General features: G+C 39.0%; 2 protein-coding genes across 5 annotated transcripts; one reads left to right on the top strand and one right to left on the bottom strand.

Moving 5' to 3' along the window:
- Window positions 1–8,653: 8,653 nt before the first annotated feature.
- On the bottom strand, window positions 8,654–13,881 carry LOC146323619 (inosine-uridine preferring nucleoside hydrolase). Its single transcript, XM_084722661.1, has 6 exons — window positions 13,781–13,881; window positions 12,315–12,503; window positions 11,591–11,773; window positions 11,396–11,507; window positions 9,573–9,709; window positions 8,654–9,493 (listed from the first exon to the last, which is right to left on the bottom strand). Exons 2-6 carry the CDS (start codon window positions 12,495–12,497, stop codon window positions 9,128–9,130), a joined length of 981 nt encoding a protein of 326 aa, XP_084578787.1. The 5' UTR covers window positions 12,498–12,503; window positions 13,781–13,881; the 3' UTR covers window positions 8,654–9,127.
- Window positions 13,882–13,985: 104 nt separating this feature from the next.
- Window positions 13,986–21,566, top strand: LOC146323618 (basic immunoglobulin-like variable motif-containing protein). 4 transcript variants are annotated; one of them, XM_084722656.1, is made up of 10 exons: window positions 13,986–14,248; window positions 16,272–16,835; window positions 18,575–18,704; window positions 18,807–18,902; window positions 18,995–19,099; window positions 19,190–19,284; window positions 19,359–19,491; window positions 20,765–20,848; window positions 20,932–21,028; window positions 21,123–21,566. In XM_084722656.1, the coding sequence occupies exons 2-10, from the start codon at window positions 16,346–16,348 to the stop codon at window positions 21,423–21,425; spliced, it is 1,533 nt and encodes a 510-aa protein (XP_084578782.1). In that variant the 5' UTR covers window positions 13,986–14,248; window positions 16,272–16,345; the 3' UTR covers window positions 21,426–21,566. The 4 variants fall into 4 exon arrangements, with proteins under 4 accessions (XP_084578782.1, XP_084578783.1, XP_084578784.1 ...); XM_084722657.1 differs by having other exon boundaries at window positions 13,986–14,348; XM_084722658.1 differs by lacking the exon at window positions 13,986–14,248 and adding an exon at window positions 14,333–14,440.
- Window positions 21,567–21,719: the final 153 nt, after the last annotated feature.

Raw genomic sequence — 21,719 nt, 5'->3', positions numbered from 1 at the left:
TCCATCTTGGAAATGTTTCTGGATGCTACGGTTTGACTGTGTCTCTTGGGACTCTGTCTGTGTGACTGTTGGCAGACATAAAGATAGAGATTAAAAAAAAGGATCTACATTCTAGAACAGGGGTATTCAACTAAAATTCAAAGAGGTCCAGTTAGAGAAAATTTCCTAAAGCAAAGGTCTGGAACATCATAATGTCTAACTTGTGTTATGAGAGTGATATATACTGAAGTAGTGTAGTAGTTGTATCAACGTCTATATCAGGGGGTGTCAAACTCATTTTAGTTCAGGGGTCACATACAGACCAATTTGATCTCAAGTGGGCCGGACCAGTAAAATTAAAGCATAATCTATCAATTATTCTGCCAATTAATCGAGTAATCAGATAAGAAATATTGCATGTTCTGCATTTTTTTCCTATTACATTACTTTTGCTTTATTTAAGAACAACGGTAATATACAAAAGAGAAGATAAGACAGGTCTATTAAATGAACAACTATACATTACTAAAGTAAAAAATATTCAATAAAGTAATTTTACTTTTACTGTAGATTTAATTTTACTGTTTTTACTTTACTTTCTACTTTTTTCCAAGTACAAAGGTAAAAGTAAAGGTAGTAATGTCTGCAGAAACCACAAACAGAAGATGAAACTAACTCTTTTAACTAAAACAGTCACCAGAATGTTTTGTTCACATGTTAAAATCACAACATTTTTCTTCTGGAGCAGGACAGACGCTCCCAGACCCCCAGAGGACAGGAGACTGGTTTACCAACATGACACCTTTTTCTCCTCTTATGAGTTTGCAGGTCTGTATTTAGTCATCAAAAAATACCAATAAGAACACCATTAAAGTACAACAACAGCAATAAAAAAAGTAGATTTTTCAAAAAAGGAAACAATAACATACAAGATTTTTAAATTGTAATTAGGTATTTTTTACATTGTGGTATTAGTGTTTTACCTGAGTAAAGAATGTGAGTATTTTTTCCATCACAGCAGGTCAGTGATCAGTGTTTCAGTGACTCTCTGTGGATCAGTGAATAGTTTTATTTATGGCGGCCCGCCACATTAAAAACATCAACACCACGACATGATTTTCTATTTTTGGAGCTGCGCACCTTTTTCGGTCGTGTCTAGAAGGTAACTCTATATTTGCACAACTCTGTGTTCGTTATTTCTACTAAAATATCGAACTCGCGCGATCTTTGCGGGTCTAGGGTTCCCTTCTAGACACGACCCTCTGTCTCTCTGTCAAACTACAGACAGCAGACTGTCTGTAAACAGCACGATGTTAAACTCTGCAGTGTTTCACACAAAGACTTTATTTGTGTGGACATCCAGGTTTGGTTTGTCACCAATTTAGTCATTTTCATTTTTTAATCAGTCCGAGACTTTTAAATCCCCTGGTGTGTGCATGCATGCATACATCCACGTGCGCATGCGTGCGTGTGCACATGCCAGTGTACGTGCGCGCGCACATAGTGATAAATACTAAGCTCAAGTTGACTCTAAAAAGAAATGTGTGCATTAAAGCTGACAAACCCCTGGGCTGAGCACGCTGCTCATTAGCTGAACTCTTTTTAAGATTCTTTGTCTGATAATTACATTTTATGGCAACTTTTTCCCACAGGAGTTTCTGACACTGAGTCAGGGTCTCACTGACAGAACATGCACGTGCAGCTGCACTAGTACACTAGTAGAACAGCCAGTAGGAACACCCGTTTGAGAAGACCTGTGATTGGTTTAAATCTCCCGTCACAGGCCAGATTCTCTAAAGGCTGAAAACGGAGCCAAGAGGAGGGGCAGAAGTGTAGTTCTGTCTCAGACCACTTTATTTACAATATGCTGAATGGTTATGATGCAATTATTACTCAATGATGACAAAACAATGTTGCCTACCCTATATTTAATATGTTTTACATTACCTTAATTCAATGTTTTATATTCATTGTCAGGTTCAGGTTTATTAGTTTGTTTTATTGATTTAATTATTGACTGATGTAATCCATTACTCCCTAAGCTTGCATGTAAAGAAATGGTCTAGTAAATAAATATACAGTATAAGCTCGGTCGAGGAAGGTGGAGATGAAAACGCTGGTGTCCAGGTTGAGGGTGGCGTGCCATCAGCGGTCTGGGAAATACAGCACCTGATGGAAAATGAGGTAAAAGAGATATTGTGTATATTTTACCTCATACCTGTCATGCTGTGTATTCATGGAGAGAGTTTTGGTGTGAGCTGTGGAGTTTTGGAGACGCCGGCTGTAGAGATGTCTGTCTTCTCTCCAATATAACAGAACCAGAAGTCACTCAGTTTGTGGAGCTCAAAAAGCCAAAACAAACATTTGAAAAACTCAACATCGGTGTCTCTTCACAGAAATCTTGAACCAGGGGATATTCCATCAAGGCTGATCAATAAGTCAGTGCTTAAGTGAAAAAGCCTGGTTTTAAATCACTTCAACTTCCACTCAAAGCTTAAACTGTTCCACTAACACCACTTCAGGGTTGAGAGGGTTACTTAAAAATGTGTTCTGATACAGTTATTACCTGTTAAAAAGTGTAATCAGTAATATAATCTAAGTATCACAATAATGTCGTCTGATTACTTTCTGTTATGTTTTGATTACCTCATTATATAATATAGTGAAATTCTTTATCTTAAAAGTGTTGTTTTGTGCTATAACTAAGAATTATTTTTATGACCAATCAATCAGCCGACTATTTTGTCAATTAATCGATCAAAATCCAAGATGTCCGCAAATGTCTTGTTTTATTCACAACTCAAAAATATTCAGTTTAGTGTAAGAGAGGAGCAAAGAAACCAGAAAATATTCCCATTTAAGAAGCTGAAATCAAAGAATTTGGACTTTTTGAAATAAAAAAAATACTCATTTGATGAATAGAGACACTTAAACCTACAACGAGATAAAAATGACAAAAGAATGTCTTCTATTGATAATGTATTAAACATCAGCAGTTAAAAAGTAAAATGATTCTTTCATTTCCAGGTCCCATCATTTCATAGTAAATAGGTTTTAATGACCAAATAATATGTTTAAAATTTCATAGAAATTAACTGCAAATTACCCCCAAATTTCATGGTTAGTTATGTGATAATTAGAAAGTACTGTTTTCATGTAGTAGATGGTAATTAGAGCTGTGCATCTTCATTGGTCTCACAGTTCGACTGCATCCTCAATTTTCTTTATGACTGATTGCTGATTAAAATCATCCGGAGGTGGGTGGGACTTCAGGACGAGAGGGGCTGCCATCTGATGCAGCTGCAGCTCTAACTAGTGGCCGGCAGCTGCATGACACCTTAGAGGTAACAGTTAAGCTGCATTGCACATGAATAAGATATTGATAAATAGTTACACAGACGAGTATTCCTGGTGTCGTTTAGCGAGGGTGGCGACGTTTAATCTTGTACATCTCTAGTTGGTGGTAAGGCTGCATTTAACAATTATTTTCATCACATCATCATTTCATTTCATTATTTTCATCACAGATTTGGTCTGTAAAATGGTGAAAAATGTTGAGCATTGTTTTCAAAAGCCCAAGTTGACGTCCTCAAATGTCTTATGTCCAAAACACAAAGACATTCAGTTTACTGTCATAATAGGACTCAATAAATCAGACAATATTTACATTTGAGAAGCTAAAAATCTGAAAATCTGGACACTTTATGACACTTTATATCAAAATAGTTGGTGATTACTTTAACAATGGATTAATAATCGATTAATCGCAGCTTTATTTGCACTTTCTTGAGCAGAAGACAGTTGCTAGAAGCTGCAGCTGCACTGCAGAAGTATTATTTTCACTAGGAGGGAAAAAGTGTTTTGATATAGAAAATGGAAATAAAGTTGAATGTAGGCTGTGACAGAATAATCTGATCCATAACCACTCGTCTGGAGTGATGTGTGACCACATTAAGCACAGACACTGACATTAACCTACAGACAGAGCAGCTACTGACGCCAGCACTGCTCCAGGTAAACTATGTTGTTTACCCCCAGACACTGTAATCCTTTTCAGTCTGAAAAGGTGAAGCATTTAGTGAGATATTGTCATGTTTTGTAGGTTAATGTGCAGTGTTCGTATTTCACGGTGCATTAAAAATGATTCGGTGACTGTAGACTGTGATTAAATGCTTCAAATGGCTCTTAATACACAAAGTATTTTTTCAGACAGTGTTTAACATTGTCAGTTAGTAAGCTGTGTTCAATTTTAACTGCTTTCTGAGTATTTTCTTACTGATCGACTAGAATAAATTAAAATTTGTGTTTAATCAATAAGGGAAAGACTTGGTGATTCTCTTCCCTTTCTCAGAGCTGAGCAACAAGTTGACAGTGTCAGCAGCTCCTGACAGCTCTTGCCCCATTCTCCCACAATTCAACATGACATTCAGTTTACTGGTTGCTATGGCGCTGGTTGCTATAGCGCTGGTTGCTATGGTGCTGGTTGCTACTAGGAAGTTATTTTGAATTTTAAAACTTAATGGTCCAGCTGTGGCCGGAAAATCAAAACAGAACATGTCTATGCTGTAATCGATTATGTTCTGTCACTGCATCAGTGCAGAATCGTCCTCGTCTGCATCACGATGCATCTTAGAAGCCATTAATTTTGACGTCCATAATGGTAATTTCCAAGTGACATATTTGAAATTTCTTAGAAATTACCCACAAAGTCACAAGTCTGTGATCATTTGCATGTTGTTTTTATGCAACTAGGTGGCAATTACTATTTCACATATTTGAACTTTCTTTAACTGAAAATTGAAAATGTTACTTGGTGATTATCACCCACAACATGCAAACAGTACTCGCTAACTGTCACATAATTAACCATGAAATCTGGGGTTAATTTTGGGAGTAAATTCTGACAAATTTCAAATATAATATTTGGTAATTACCACCTATTTATCATGAAATTATTGGACAGTAGTAACTAATAGTCAAAGTATTTTTTGAGGTGAGTACTTTGTACTTTTACTCAAGTATTTTTCTAACAGTACCTTTACTTGCAACTGAGTCTTTTTTTAGTAATGTAAAAGTATTTGTACTTGAGAACAGTACTCTCTCCACCACTGAGGGCGATGCACTGGAGGATCACCTTATTTTCAGATTCACTTTGTCTGCATTTTTTCCCCCAAATATTTCTTTCATTTTGTTAACTGTGGTTATATTGGCCTTTTTCATGATGAACTCTTTATAGAGTTCTGAAGCTCCAAAGTTCTGAAGCTGGTCACAACAGAATCTATGGATTATCTCTAAAACTCTGCAGCTCACACAAAAAAATTATCTAGATGGATAAAAACTACTACATGACACAAATATTCATCAAATATGTGTTTATGTTCTTGCCTTTTTCTGTAACATCATCATTTAGCAGCTCCTTCAAATTTAAATCCAAAATTCATTCACATAATGATATGACAATTTATTTATTATAGAATGAAATGAAAGATAAATGGATGAAATGTTTCAGGTGAGAAGAAGATTAAAGGTTCAGGTCTAAAGATGTCGGTACCTCTCCAGGTCTGATGGTTCACTCCAGCAGAGCCTCGTCTTCAGACAGGTGGGGGTGGGGGTAGGTTTCTGTCACCCAGGACAGGGTGGTGCGGTTCTGGTGGAAATGAGGCTCCTGATTGGGCGGGTAGAGGTGATCATAACCAAATCATCCAACGGTCAATCAACAATGACAGCTGGATGTTTCATGTGTCACATGACCAATCAAATGATTCAGACATGAAATATCTCAACATGACATGAAGAACAGAAAGAAAAGTGAGTTGTCTGTTCACCTGTCTTCTGTAAATGACCTCAGAGTAACCAGGGCCGTGCCAGTGGGAGGAGACTCCTGTTCCAGGACCTGGAGACAAAAAGCTGTAGTTTGAACCTCATGTGTCATCATTGTTTGGATATTTGAGATTGAATGATTGGATTTCAGCCACAGAAAACATAAAAAAAAACACTACAGGGGTTGATTCTTCAATACACTGTAAGTTTTTACTTTAACAAGTAGTGGAACCTTAAAAACACTTTTTTTCAATGTCATATTACATATGAAAAGGAACTCACTGTGCCTGAACCTGCCTTGACTTTAGTGCAGAAGTAGTCTGAGTGGCCGTCTGTAAGTAAATTTTCATTTTTTAGCTAGTTTTGCAGTGCATTTCACTTCCTGTAACCATTGAATCATTGTCTATACTGTGGGTGCACAAACTTTGCCTGTCAGGACATCGAGTCCACGGTTTTCCTGACAGGAGAAGAGCGAGCGCTGGGTCTTGCTTGTGGGTGCGTTTCATGCAGCTGAAGAGGTGGGAAGCCCCTCCTTCCCCCTGGTTAATATGCCACAGTGAAGGCAAATAAATGTGTGTCACTCACTGAGACGTCTCCTGAATTGTGTCTGCACCAGTTCTGATGGGGCACCAAACCGAGCCCTCTGGGGTCGTCTGGTCCAAGGCTCCTCCTTCATAGAATCACAAATGGTTTACGGTGTCTTTCAGTTAATTATGGAGAATAGACTCTCATTTTACCTTTGCTGCCTTTAGCAGAGAAACAAAATGAACATAGTAATGAAATACATGAGTATTCAACCAAATCCCATGGAGATGTTGAGTATGCAGATTTGATCACAAACAAAAACTACACCTGGTGATTGAATTGATTAGCAACCTTCATCCACAGATAAGTTAATTAGTGAGATAATTTTTTGATTTTTTGCATTATTTTATTGTAATGAAAACAAACATACTCTACGTCAACAACTGTGCAGGCTAACTTACCCTGATGTAAGATACTGTCACTTTATAACTATATCTTTCATCATTATGATGAATGCATAGGGAAACAATAACAATGTAATATAAAAATAATCACAGCATGTTCTATACATGGCACATATGGAGATATAACAGTAACACTTTTATAAGCAATGACTTCAAGCAGTCGTGAGCTGATGTCGGTAACGCCACCAGGTACTTCCAAGCATACAAGTAAGATTACAGTCGTGGTAACAAATAATTCAGAAAACAAGATAGTTAGCCAGCAAACACCCTCATCTGTCCTCCTCTTCGTCTTCCGTATTTACGCTGCGGTGTTTCGTAGCGCATCTGCTCTGCGCAGCCATGGAAAAAATGGCGGCGCAAGATGGCGGCCTCCGTGAACGAGGACCCACGTAAATATAAATGGCCAGGGTTTCCCCTAGCTTTTTTGCTTTGGGAGGGGGGGTGCCTGGGCTGGAATGAGCGTGGTCCGTCGATGGGGTCCTTGCAGAACCCTCTCGCCAAAGGACCCCATTACCATGACTACAGAGCATTTGGACCTGAATAAACAGTTAACACTTATTTGTGTTCAAATTTCTTTTATTTTAGCAATGGAACACTGTTTTTATTCATTTATTCATTCATTTATTTATTTATGCATCTATCCATCCATCCAACAGGGGCGGCGTTATGGTTCAGGTCGAACCACTAAACCAAAATGTGTTAAGGGTCACGTTAACGCAGTGTTGCATCTCTGTTGCGTAAATTTTTAAGTCACTGGTTTTTAGTATGTGCCTTATCCTGCCTCATCAGGTGTGGTGTTTTTATCACAAGTGAAATTTTGTTGCCATTTTAATGTCTCTTCCTAAAATAATACTAATTAAATTATTATTAATAATAATTATTATTATTAATAATAAATATATTAAGTCCACATTATGGGGATGATTTTGTACTTTTGCTAGTTACTTTAGGTAAGAAGAAAAATAGGTATTTTTAATTTTGGGGTGAGCTGTGCCCTTAAAGGCAAAAAGTTCAATAATTGTCCTTTGAACACATTTTTCATTTAATTATGGCACAGTAAGTACGAACATAAAAAGAAATACTAATGCCAAAGTGTATTGTATTTCCCTTTATTTCTTCACATGATTTGTTAAACTTTTAGCATTTCAGATCTTCCACATTGGACTGACAATGCTACTCTCATGTGGTAAACAAAATTGTTCCTTTAGACTTTTTCAATGATCAGTGAAGTTGAGAAAATAGTCGGCAGCCACTCCACTCCCAGGCAAAAATGGGAACCCCCACCTTTGCTGCTGTAGTTGCTGGTTATGGCAAAAGCCCGGGTGCCGGTTGCTCAAAATGCCATTAGTTTTCTCTTCAAGTGTGACACGTGAGGCTTAATTTCTCCTTAGCTGAAGAATTTACTTAATCATGTTACAAAAAGTCCCTTAAAAAGATTACTTACTTGAGGAACAACCATGAGACTTTAGGGCATTTTCACACCTATGTTGTTTGGTCTGGAATTTCAGACTTTTCAGTTTGATCCTGACCAAAATTACAGGTGTGAAACCTCCCCGAGACCAAAAAACTGGACTGAAGTCCGGCACAGAAATGGTCTCGGTCCAGATCAAGAAGATGTTAAACTGACATCTGGTCTGATGACTTTATAAAGAGTCAACTGGAAAAAAAAATGCCTCAGTTGTTGTTTCACTTTGGTGCTGCTGGCAGTAGTACCATAATAATAATTACATTATGGTGACAATGTTAATCTGTTCATTCATCTCTCTCCATACACGGCCACTGAAGTCAGGCTACCTGCCCAACCGTAAACACGACAAAGTCGGACAGACCAATCATTGTCAAATATTAATATCAAGTAATACCTCCTTAACCCATTCTGCTATGAATCTTAGCTGAGATGCTAGTTGGTACCATCTGATATTGGGGACATCCAAACCTCCTTTTGAGCTAGAAAGCTGTAACTTTGATATTTTAATCTAGGCTTTCTTTTGTTCCATATGAAATCACTTAACCAACCATTAAGTAGTTTATGTACCTTGTTGGATATAAACACTGGGATCATCTGTAAAGGGTACAGTGAAGGCTGATTTTTTTAATTGTTGCAGTTGTAAATGCTTGTCTGGGACAAGGGTGTTTTCTATCCATTTTAGAAATTAAATAGAGAGAGAATAAATGATTCAAAGAGCTTACTACATCTGTTTGTCAGCAAATTTTGTACATTTACATTGTACATGTGAATTATTTCAGCAAAACATGCTTGTTTTATTCTGTGTATTACAAGGTAATTAGATTTAGTGCAGCACAGCATCTCTCCTTCCCGAGATATATGTCACCAAAGATTACCTCCTCAAAGGTTGTCTCAGAGACTCCATGAGTAACTGCCTGAACTTCACAACATCACATTTGGTTAAAACAAACACACTGTGGCTCTTCTTCAGCTTGTTTGTGCGATCTAGTGCCATCATGCCGCGGGAGAAGGAACCCTGCAGCTCCACACGGACAGGACACTTGATTCTCTCTGTGACCACACTGTCGTCAATACAGGCTGCCATCGCATAGGCATCGTAGGAGACAAAGCCAGGTCCAAAGTACACGTCCCTTATACTCTTCAAAGCCTCTTTGGAGTAGGCCCGGCATTTAGATGTTATCAACTTCATGAATCTTGCAGCAGGTGCGTCCTGGTTGATCAACTCTTCGAAGAACTCCTGCACGAGTGAAATCAGATTGAAATGGAGCAGACATGCAGGGTTATACAGTATAGTTCCTCATAAGCACACATCTTACCCATGACAGTGCATTTCTGCATGAATATTCCCACGATGACAGGTATGTAGGACAGATGAATTCTTCAAGAACAACGTAGGCAGACTCTGGATCCATTGTAAAGTTAAACTCTCCGCAGAGCGTTATATTTCCTTTTCCTGCAAAGACAAAATCAAGTTAAACCAACATGTTTCAAAAGGCCAACAGTCCTGGACTTTGAAAACCCCCGCCCCAAAGTATTTAATCAGAATAGAACTTTTTGGACATGTGCAAAGTGTTTCTGCCCACTGTGAACTGTCTAATCTACCAGAATTATAGTAGAAGAAGTAGGGGAAAAAAAGTGATTGTGCTTGTTAAAACAAACTTTCCCAGTAGGTTGTGATTTGGTTGAAGGTTGTTACGACATCTTGTCACTTTCACACTACGTCTTTTAAAGTCTCCAATAGGGTTGCAAATTTTAAGCATTTTCCTTAATTGATCATTGGTAACATTAATGATCAATCAATCAATTAATCATTGTTAGAAATGCGTTAAAATTTTGCTTACACCAAACAAAACCAAATGTATTTTTTCCTCCTCATTCAAAGTTTTATTTTTATATATATATACTCTCTGACAGCATTACATAGCCTATGAAATGTATAAATTAGGGCCCGACCGATACTGATATAAGAGATTTTCAAAAATTCTGATATTGATATGTTGGCCAATATTCTTTATACAAAGTTTTCGCATAACAACTATAGAATATATAGAATACATACATAAACACATTTTTTTTTTTACAGTTTAATGAATGAAATAACATTGATTGTCCAAAATGATATCAGAGCTCTGAAACTTTAACTGGTATTTTTTAATAATTCTGAATAAACATAAATGAAAAAGAATCCAAATAGCGCTGTATATGTAAATATTGAAACAAAATGAAGAAAAATGATCAAATATACCCAGAATGCTGCCTTTAAAGCTAACAAATAAAAACAATGTAATGATACAGATACAGATAAATGATAAGTCAGTATCGGGCTGATACATCAGTCGGGCTCTAATATAAAGACGTAAAGACCTACATATTAACCAAATATGATTCAACATCAGATAACATGGAGCACATTCATTCAAGAAATTTGTTATATTTCAGATCTTTATTTGATAAATTAATCTTTATTTTGATAATTAATCATTATCATCCCTAGTCTCCAAAAACAAAGTTAAACGTACCACGAATGCTTAATAGAGCTAAATAGCTCAACAGAGACTGAGGACAATCTCCCAGCTTTGGTTGCTAAACCTGAACCGATCTTAAGTCTGTTGGGCGGCCCTTCATATTATGACGGTGACATGCAGAGGTCATGTGCTTAACCACCGAGGAGAAAGGAGGGAGAGCAGTGTGTCTGGTGAGGTGTACTCTCGAAAAATGTAAGGGATGTAGGTTTGTTAGCGGCTGTTCAAGGAACTACTGTGCATTTAGAAAATCTTTAGGCAACCAGAAGGCAGCGCGATCTGTGATCATTTGGAATTACGTAACTAGCTATTGCCAGGTTACCCCCTCGTGGGGCAAACCTGTGCAGACAGAATATATTTATTCCAACCAGAGAGGAACCATTGGAAAAGTTTATATGGTTATTAGGTGTCAATATTTTCCTATTCACCAAATTTTCAAAGGTTTACACCGCCCCACCAACCCCATTGAAAAGTGCTTCCAATCAGGCCGGATCAGTCTCTTCTGATTGAAGTGGTTACATGAGGCCTTTATATTCTGATTGGGCTATTATTCTGATTGTTAGTGGAACATTAGAGTCCATATAATCGCTATTACTATAATTACGTGGTGGTATTACCTTCCATGTTGCCACCCATGATGTAGAGCTCTTTGAGCTTTTTGGGAAAACATGGATCCAGTCTGATAGCCAGTGCCAGATTAGTGAGCGGGCCGAGGGCCACCAGTGAGACCTGCGGAAAGCACAGTCCAGTTGTACAACACCTGAAGAGCAGCAAGCCACGCATTACAGGCAGAGCACAGGGAGGTTTCTCACCTGCTTCTGGTTTTCTGTCACCAGCCTGATCATTGCATCGACCGCGTGCTCTCTCTGGATTTTCTCCTCCCACCGTGGGTCTCTGTCTTCAATCACGTCCCCAAGTCCATCAGTTCCAAAGTGATCATCACATAAGTTAATGGCTCCAACCAGAGGACCACCAGAACCTCGAAACACTGGAATCTGCGGAACAAAGTTATACTCAATGCAGTTTTCAGTAGGATTTGCTGACATACATGCAGGCAAGCATAAGATACTGCTTACTGACTTTTCAAGTATAATCCCTACTGTTCATTTTTCACCATTACAGGCTTTCCTGTTTTTTAATTAACCCATTTAATGCTACATTTTACCCTAAACATAGCTAATAATTCCCCTAAAAACTACTATAAATGTACTTTTTAAAGAAAATATTTAAGGAGAATATTTTGTTATTTTCTATCATACCATTTTTTTTATTAGTAGTCTGCCTTACTTTCTACTACAATTTATTTTTCCTAATATAAATATAATAAGAAACACATCATCTTTAACAGATTTTCCCTGAAACATTGTGTTATTATATTAAAGATCTGACAGGTGATTCTGAAGAAGGACAGTTGATTAAGTGACATTCCCAGATTGTCAAGTACAGATGCTTTCACCATGGCAGATCAGAAAACAGTCATACGAATCATTTGTGACATAAAATCTGGTCATTTAAGTAAGGCTTCAGTAAACTTACCTCCTTACGCTTACAGACAGACAGCACCTTCAGGACATTCTGGCACACATTCTCAACGCCTGCGTTCCCAAACACACAGGTAATACCCAAGACCTCAATGTTGGGTGCTGCCAAGGCCATCATTATAGCCTGAGCGTCGTCTATGCCGCAATCTGTGTCGATGATCACCAGCTTCTGTGCCATGTTGTTCTGTAAAATCAATGTTTTAAAATCCACAGTTCTAAAATCATCAAAGGCTGTTTGGTTTGGTTTGGTTAAAGGACAAATCCACCACTTTTATTTTGATGGCCAGTCAGTGTTGAAGCGAAAGCAATAAATTGCTCAGTGTGTGTTACATTGAGAGAGAAAGCTGAGTTCTCCTGCTGCAAAATCTGTTGCTCTTCCTGCATCCAGTGCTGTCACAGGAATGGTGTTTGTGTTAAGGACAAATTACAGGCTATTACAGCTTGAATTTCTAGGCTCTGCTTCTGGGTAGCCAAGGGAGCACTAGAGAATTATTTTTGTCACCTCACGCTATGTGCTGGCCAACAAAATAATAGCTATAAGTTGAGTGGTGATATCAGGCATCACAGGTGTTGGAAACAGAAGCTTGTGTGTGCATCTGTCAAGTGTATGCACATATGCAGTTCACAGCAATAACAGTGGCAGATTTAACATTGAAATTCCCTGTAATTTTGATTAAAAAAAAACTAGGCCTTTGAGAAGTAAATAAAAGCAGCTTTCTTATTTCTTACTGTAATGCAGCCTTTAAATATGACAATATAATGATAGGCAAAATTTATCAAAAAATCTAGTCTCATATCACAATATGATATAATATCCAGCCCTACTTGGAAGTGCGCATCAATGGGGCCAAATTCAGGATTGCAGATAGTTAATACTGTCAATAACATTTCATAGAGGTTAAATAACAAGAATATAAGGCTACAGTTTCAAAATCGAAGAATACATTTATTAATCAGAGCCAAAAAAACAAGAAAAAAAAAAGGAAAAAGAAATCAGCAGGGGGACACAGGCAACGTTTTTGTGCTTTTTATACACATACCTTCTACAATCATATCAACATGATGATCTTGTTTGTGAATGTAAACTGAGAGTTTTTCAATCAGATTTAATTCACATTTGTTTTTACATGGGAGGACTTCATCAAGTATCATAGGCACATAGAAACAGCTGTTTTGCTGCGTACATCTCTCTCTCACCCTCACTGAACCATGAAGATAAACTTTATTTTCTTGTTTTTTTCAAGTCGAATCAGTTTTCTCATAAGGTTGCACCGTTATGCACTGACAAGTAAGAAATCGTCTCACTCGGCCATTTTGTGGTTAAACGTTACAGTAGCAACGTCTGAATCGATATTTAAAAATTTGCTATTTGTTATTAAGTTTTTAGATTATGGTGCAATTATTTGTGTAAGCTTTTTGAATGGTTAAAGTTCGGTTGCGAGTAAAAAGTGTCAGACTTACCACTTGTCGTCGGACTGTGAGGTAAAGTTTAAAGAGAAACTGCAAGCGCCCCTGTCATTGGATTGGAACTGTAGGATTATTCCATTGGTTTACTAGTACGGGTTGTGAGAAGGAACAAATTGACGTGCATATTTAAGGAAATTTCATATACATACGATAAAATATAATGCGATTTTTAATAAGCAGAATTACGTTTATACATGACGTACTCGTTAAGTCGTGTTTTTAAAATATTACTATCTAGGTTTAATTATTTTTGGACACACCGGTGGCTGATTAGAATGGTACAGTCCGTTAAACCTGCACAGGAAGAGGATACGTGTTGGGAGGACGACGCTACGGAATTGTTATCGTTCATTTTTTATATAGTCTCAGTGTGATATGTGCTAAGCTTTAGACATATGTGATTAGCTTGACGTTTTCTCTGACGTTTTCGAAGCACCGTTTGGTCCTCAGACATTTCACAAGGTATGATGAAAAAGATAACGGATCAGCTGGGCGTGTTTACATCTGCTAACTAAACACAGCACTGATAGCTTGAGCTGTGTGACGGCTGCACAGGTGAAAGGTTAGTTAAAATTCAGTAACCCCCCGCAGACAAGTTAACTACAGATGGATGATGCGAGCCGCTGCTGCAGTTCCCCTAATAGCTGACTTATTGTAGGTGAAATGTAAGGTTGTGTGGTGTCTAATGTCGCTGTGAGTTAAAACAATGACATTCAAGGGTTTCGACTTTGGAAAACGTAGAAAGACTGTTTGTGCGGTCAGATCGTCTCGGAGTCCACAGTGTTGGGTCTCACTGCACCTCCGCATCTCTTTTATACTTTGGTGTCATGTACAGTGAGGACGGCGGGGACATGTCCCCACCACTTTTTTGAAATGGCCGATTTTGTCCCCATCACTTTTTAAAAAGCATAATTCGTTTTAAAAAATGTTGTGAAAAATAGTTTGCAACAAGATATGTAAATTAACAAATAAGAACACTTTGGCATTTTTTTATTTGCACAACAAGAAAACATAGTGATTGGCTGTTTTATTTTTTCATATCTTTAGGACTAGCTTGATACTACTTTTTCATGTACGATGCCATACAGATACTGCTACTGTGAGCATTTGTTGATATTGTTTTTCTTTCCCTCTCTTAAATAACTAAGCTGTTAATGTTACATGTATGTATGGATGCACTTTGCTTAACGTAGCCATCTAAAAACATCAGGCTCAAACTGTGAAACAAATATTCGACTCCCGTGAAAGAAGAAATACTTAGAACATGTCTCAGTTACATAATACCTGCTGGTCATCTGTGTTACTCATTACACTTTAAAGAATGTCCCTCAAAGTCTAGTTAAGCATTTAGGTGATAGTTTAAGCCAGTGGTAGAGCCACTGCAGGGGGTTGAGGATGACCAGGGGAGAAATACTGAAGTGAAATAAAGTTAAGTGACTGTTGAATGAATGCTGACCTTTATTTCACTCTAATTTAACTTGAATCTTTTTGGTATTGATGTCTGATAATAATTGTTGGTCGGAGTGACGGGGGTAAAACTTTTTTCAGTTTCTGAAGGGGGTCATGCCTGAAAAAGTTTGAGAACTACTGGCTAATGCCAATGGATTATATCAGATTATGCTTTTTTTTTGTTTTACTCCTGATATCCAAACCAGTGATTTTGACCAATATAGGGCCGATTCTGATACTGAAAATCAGATTGGCTAATCCCTAAATGATATTGGATATTAGATTTTCACTGAGTTTAGCTGACATGCAGTGATGCTTACTACAGTAGATGTGATATTTGCATTGTTCATTCATTGTTACAGCTGTGGATCTGATGGATTTAAGAAGCTAGAACCAGCAAGTGTATGAGGTTTTTGCTTGACAAATATTTGACACTATGAATCGGTGCTCCAAATAGTTAGCAACTAGGTTTGGCTATCGTGACTCAACACCTTATTGGTTTAGTTTGAACTAACCCAGTGCCAAGTAGTATTGAAACTTCTCCGGACAAACAACACCTCCAGCTGTTTCCTTTGGTACACAGATTTGGAAAAAAATTACTGCCAATCACTGCAAACGTTCTTCATAAAGAAGAATCTTTGAAAAAAGGTATTGAATGAAGTCCTCCATTGATACTGGTATCACTTTAAGGGTACTGGTGTTGATACTGGTATCATACGTTTTTAAATGATACCGTGCCCTATTGGCAACTAATTTTCTTTTGTTTGACTAATTGATTTTTTTTTTGCATTTTATGTTGAAGACTTTCATATTGTCAACTCTGTAGTAGTCTAGCCTTTGTCCTTTTGATGCACTCTTAGGATTTTTTTTTCCAACTTTCTATAATTATCTACTTTGACCTCATACCAGTCCACACATCACATTGCCTGGAATCACATATGTTGAAAATTGTTGAAAAGGTTTTTTCATCCAAAGTGCTGCCCTTGATTGTATATCTCTGTACTGTTTCTAAAAATGCCTGTCCTTTCATCTCCAGAAAAGATAGCCATCACCTCAGCAGCACAGTCAGCTTCAGCTAATTCTGCCATTCATCATCTAAGTGGCTGTTCAATGCCTAATACATCAGAAGGTCAAGGAGCAAACCTATCTGGGCCAGCAGAACCGTCTGCAGGGCTGCAAAGGCCCACCGATGGGGAGGAGGAACGTGGTCTGCTCAGCTCCCTCGCCCGGGACGCTGCCAGAGTGAGGAGGGCTTCGAGCGCTGAGCTCCACCTGCCGTGGACCTGCCCGGTCACGCACTCCCGTGAGAAGTTCTACACGGTCTGCTCCGACTATGCTCTTCTCAACCAGGCTGCCTCTGTGTACCGTCCCCCGAACGCAGCCAGGGACGTGGTGCAGAACAAGCAGGATGATGGGCCATCACACATGAAGCCCAAACCCTCAGCTGACTTGAGTGCTGGCCAGTCTGGAGGGGCCCACGTAGGATCAGATGTGGACTGTGACATGGTGGAAGTGTCCTCTGCTCACACTAAACCTATTTTGGCCTGGGAGATTGATACCACAGACTTCAATGCCGTGCTTACTAGGAAAACAAGAACAAGTAAGAAAAATAAATTCTTGTAGTATAAATGCATACAATTTGTCAGAAAGTTAAAGGGTAACTTCTGTGTCTAAGTGACCAAGGAGAGAAGTTTTGAAATTGGTCCAATATTGAGGGAGAGCGCTGCAGCCGGGAGAATCAGTGCTAAACCACAGTGGAATCTGCACACCATCGAAGTGTCTGTCAGCATTATGGAAAGAATCCCTACAAAGAGAGACATTTTTTAAAGAGTAAGATCATTAAACAGAAAGAGCAGTTCTAGTTCTGCTTCAATTGTGAACCATTCTGAGCATTTCCTCCAAAAGCAAATAGGGTGAAAAGTGAAAAGTTGGTTCCAAAATGGACCCAAAAAATGGCAGGTTTTCTTTGACAATCAAAGTGGGAGTGTCATATTCTACTGGTGCGTTGTGTAGCGCCCTCTGTTGATGACATCCTTGATTACAATGGTTTCGCTCCAAAACTGGTGGAAATGTGGGCTGGTTCAATAGATGGCACTAAGGTTCCAGAGGTAATTTAGTGGAAAAGGGCACTAATTGCTCTCACCAAACTAATCAGACTCCAGTTTGACATCGTCATCATCATCATCATTCAAACTCAACAGAAACAAAACCCAAAATGTCTGGGATCATCCTTTAGTGTTCCAACAATCAACCACCTCTGGTTTGGTCAAAATAAACCCTTAATCCACGATACGAGAGCAAGCTCAGACGTCATCTAGTTTATAAGAGCCACGGCAACTTTGCCCCTCTGGCTCACCGCTGCACTGCACTTTAACATTCTAATGCCATGACATTTCACAACTATACAAATAATCAAGCTATTAATTTTATCTCCAACACTCACTCACTGATTTAGTTCCAAGACACAACATAAGACAGGAACACATCCCCAGATCAGTCTCCCATGCACTTAACCCAGTACCTGCTTAGAAAAATAGCTATGGTCGGAGATAATTTTTTCCTCCTCCTCCTTTTCCGCACCTCATTAAAGTCCTCTCTGAATGTCTGTGTTGCTGTTTGTGTTTTTGTGTTTCTGCAGAACAGGAACCTGTTGTTAACCAGTTTTAACTGAGTAAGGCCCTTTTAATTGTAACCGATTTTACTGTCATCTTTAAATCTTTTCCTGTATAATAATGGAAATGAAATGAAAAAATCTAATGCCCTGAATAAAGGGCTTGTTTCGACTAAACCAGAGCTGGTGATTGTTGGAACCAAGACTATTTTGGTGAGTTTTATTTTGATTTTGTTTATTTCAAATGAACATAACATTAAAAATTTTCCTTTCTGCGAACAGAGTTTGATTAGTGTGTTTCTGGTTAAACAAAACATCTCACTCTTTAAAAAGGTCTCTCTCTGTTGTGATCCTTTACATAATGTTGTCAGGCACTTAGAATAAGAGTTTGAGCCTGTCGGTGGCAAAACAAGCACTTTGACAGAGCACGGTTGCCTGAAGGATTACACTTTAGCTTAGTTTAGCTTCAGCTGGCTGGATCAGTTTCACAAATTGTTGTCTTCATTAGTCACTTAGACACAAAAACATGGGGGAAAGGATTCAGGTTGAAGAACACCAAAGTTACCCTTTAAATTGGCTGTTTGGTTGTACACTCATGAACTATAATTTCCCCCAAAGCTACTGTTCCTGTTTTAAATACCGTGAAATGTTGTGGTAATCTATCTGCTGCTGATTGTTGAACAGTTTCAGTCCTGGTTCATCCTTCTTTGACTCATGGTGTATTTCAGGCAATGTGAAGAAATGCAGCACCAAGAAGATGAAGTCATCAGACAGACCCAGTCGAAATCTGCAGGACGTCTCTCCTCACGCCTCACTGGAAGAGATCAAACAGAGAAAAGTGCTAGACCTCAGACGATGGTAATGTTATATTTAGTGCCTCAATAGTTTTAAAGAGAGACCTGGTGAAGTGAGCGTCATGTCAGGCTGATGGTTTCAAAACATTTATATTTTCTGCTTCAGGTACTGCATTAGCCGGCCACAGTACAAGACTTCATGTGGAATCTCTTCGTTGGTGTCCTGCTGGAATTTCTTGTACAGCACTCTGGGTGCAGGGAGGTGAGCAGTATGCAGTGCTGTCTATCAGACTTAATGTAATGCATACATACAGCTCTGGTGTCACTGAAGTGTATGTTTATTTTCCTTTCTAGTCTTCCACCCATCTCTCAGGAGGAGGCTCTGCACATTCTGGGTTTCCAGCCACCATTTGAAGAAATCAAGTTTGGTCCTTTCACTGGCAACGCTACACTAATGCGGTACACAAAACAGTTCTTATAGTCATTTAAATAATCACTTTCAGTTTTGGAAATGCGCGTGCCTCAGTAATGCGTGCATTTTCCCTACAGGTGGTTCAGGCAAATCAACGACAATTTCCGAGTGCGGGGCTGCTCCTACATTCTGTACAAACCGCACGGCAAACACAAGACAGCAGGAGAGACAGGTGAGCTGTCGAACACCGATGCATGTCTGCTCATAAAGAGATCACACAGAAAGTAACCACTCAAATCTTTTTAGCTGAAGGGGCGTTAATGAAGCTGACACAAGGGCTGAAAGATGAGTCTATGGCCTACATCTACCACTGCCAGAACCACTACTTCTGCCCAGTGGGCTTTGAGGCCACACCACTCAAAGCAGCAAAAGCATATAGGTAGGTCACATCACAGCAGTTTAAGTTAATCAATTTGTTGTTTATTCTATTACTCACCATGTTGATGGTAAATGTAGTCAATTTGAAGGAATAAATTCCTCTGTGTGTGCAATATTGACCAAGAAAGCTGAATTCTCCTGCTGCAATACCCATTGTTCTTCCTGCATCTAGTGATGTCACAGTGATGTAGCTGGTGTTAAGGAAGTACTGCAGGCTATTTCAGCAGGGATTTCTAGGCTCTGCTTCTGGGCAGCCAGGGGAGAGCTAGAGGAGTATTTTTGTCACCTAGCACTGTGTTCTGGCCAACAAAGCTAGAGCTATAAGATCGGGTGGTGATAAATAGCAACACAGGTGTTGTGCATTACAATAACAGCATATAGTTGGACAGGGATAACATTTTAATCAGGAAGTACAAGTGAGGGGAATCATGAATATAATTTTAGGCTCTGTTAGCTGGTATGCTAAAAAAAATCCATGTGACAATATGCGCTGATAAGAGAAGATGAAACGAGGTTGGCAAACAAGTTTCAGCTCTCATTTTGTAGATTTGTCATTGTACACAGAGCAATGCAACAGAGTGGATAACTGTAAACCTTACAAACTGAGTCATAAAATTACCACAAAAGTAACTGGAAGTATAAAGGAGGGTAAAGAATGGAGAGCAGGTGATGTGCTGTCAACCACTCCAGGGCACCTTGGAGCTTACAAGGCAGTTGACATGCTGCAGTGGCTGACATAGACAGCAGAATAATATATTTAATAATTATTATGTAATTGTAATTATATATGCTTATTATAATTGTTTTGCTGTCTATGGTGGCTGAGAGTGCTGCAGCAGCCCAACAGGAGAGACGTTTTGCAGTGCACTTGGATTTTAGACCTGAACCTGGAGGATGACTGCGTGAAAATCTGATTTCTTTACATCACAGATGACAAAGAGAGGCATTTTAAAGTTTCAAGTGGTAAAACATGCTCATGAAGGCTGATAAAGGAATTTAGTGTGGCACACTGAACTGAAACTGGACATCAGAAGGTCCTGGGTGATGCATCCTGGTACATGTAGGCACTGCCGGCATGGCTCCACGATCAAGAAAAGTCAACTTTCTTGGTCAATTTAACACACAGGGATTTACTGCTTCAATTGACTGCATTTACCATTTACAACTGACTGCGCATCCACATTAAAAGTGCCAGATTTCCCTTTAATTGATTGTTTGTTTCAGCCCTAAAGAGTTTATGCACTAAAGTGATGATTGTTCTTTTTTGTGCGAAGGGGCCCTCTACCCACAAATGAAATGGAGTACTGGATCCTTATTGGTGAGCCCAGTAGGAAACACCCAGCTATCCACTGTAAAAAGTAAGCTCTGTCTCTGTTCAGTCTCCGCCATGTTTGATCATGTACTGCGGCTGAGCTGCTGAACACGGAGCCTTTCTTTTCAGATGGCTGGACATTGTGACTGACCTCAACACACAAAATCCAGAATACCTGGACATCCGTCACACAGAGAGGGGGATTCAGCGCCGCAAAACCAAAAAGGTCCTCCATCTCACACATTATTTGAAATGTCACTGATTATGTTAACATTTCTGGGTCAGAGCCTAACTCATAAAGATTGTTCCCTGGCTCACAGGTGGGCGGCAACCTGCACTGCATCATGGCCTTCCAGAGGGTGAACTGGCAGAAGCTCGGCCCCTGGGCTCTAAACTTGGAGAACCTGCGCCATGACTTCCACCACTCCGGCACGGAGCGGGCCCACGGAAGCGTCTCGGATGAAGCGGAGGAGAGAACGTCATCCAAGCGCCTGGCGTACCTGGGACGCTCACACAGTATGGGAAGTCAGAAAGACACCAACTGGAAACGGCTGTCCAACACTACAGAGTACAGACAGAGGAGCTCCCCTGACAGCGACCTCGAGGAAGATATTACAGACTGAAAAGTTTTACTGGGACATACGAGAGGGGCATTAAATAACAGACATCACAATACAGTACAGAGCCCTTATATACATTTTAAATGGGTAAGTCTGGTGTTATTTTATAATTTACTGCCAACAAATCCCATAAGAAGATCAAAACCAACAATGTGTTAATCTCTCAGTACTTTCTGATGTAAATCTTTAATTTAAAAACATAATACTTGCAATAACTGATTTGTTTGGCCACTTTGGAGCAGTGGGCAAAAATCTGTGAACAGAAGATATATTTTTTAAGCTTAAAACCGGTGCTTA

The sequence above is a fragment of the Lutjanus erythropterus genome, chromosome 7, assembly GCF_056507025.1.
Source record: "Lutjanus erythropterus isolate fLutEry1 chromosome 7, fLutEry1.hap2, whole genome shotgun sequence".
Lineage (NCBI taxonomy): Eukaryota > Metazoa > Chordata > Actinopteri > Lutjaniformes > Lutjanidae > Lutjanus > Lutjanus erythropterus.
The sequence above is the reverse complement of the archived record's forward strand: the minus strand, read 5'-3'. Positions and strand labels throughout refer to the sequence as shown.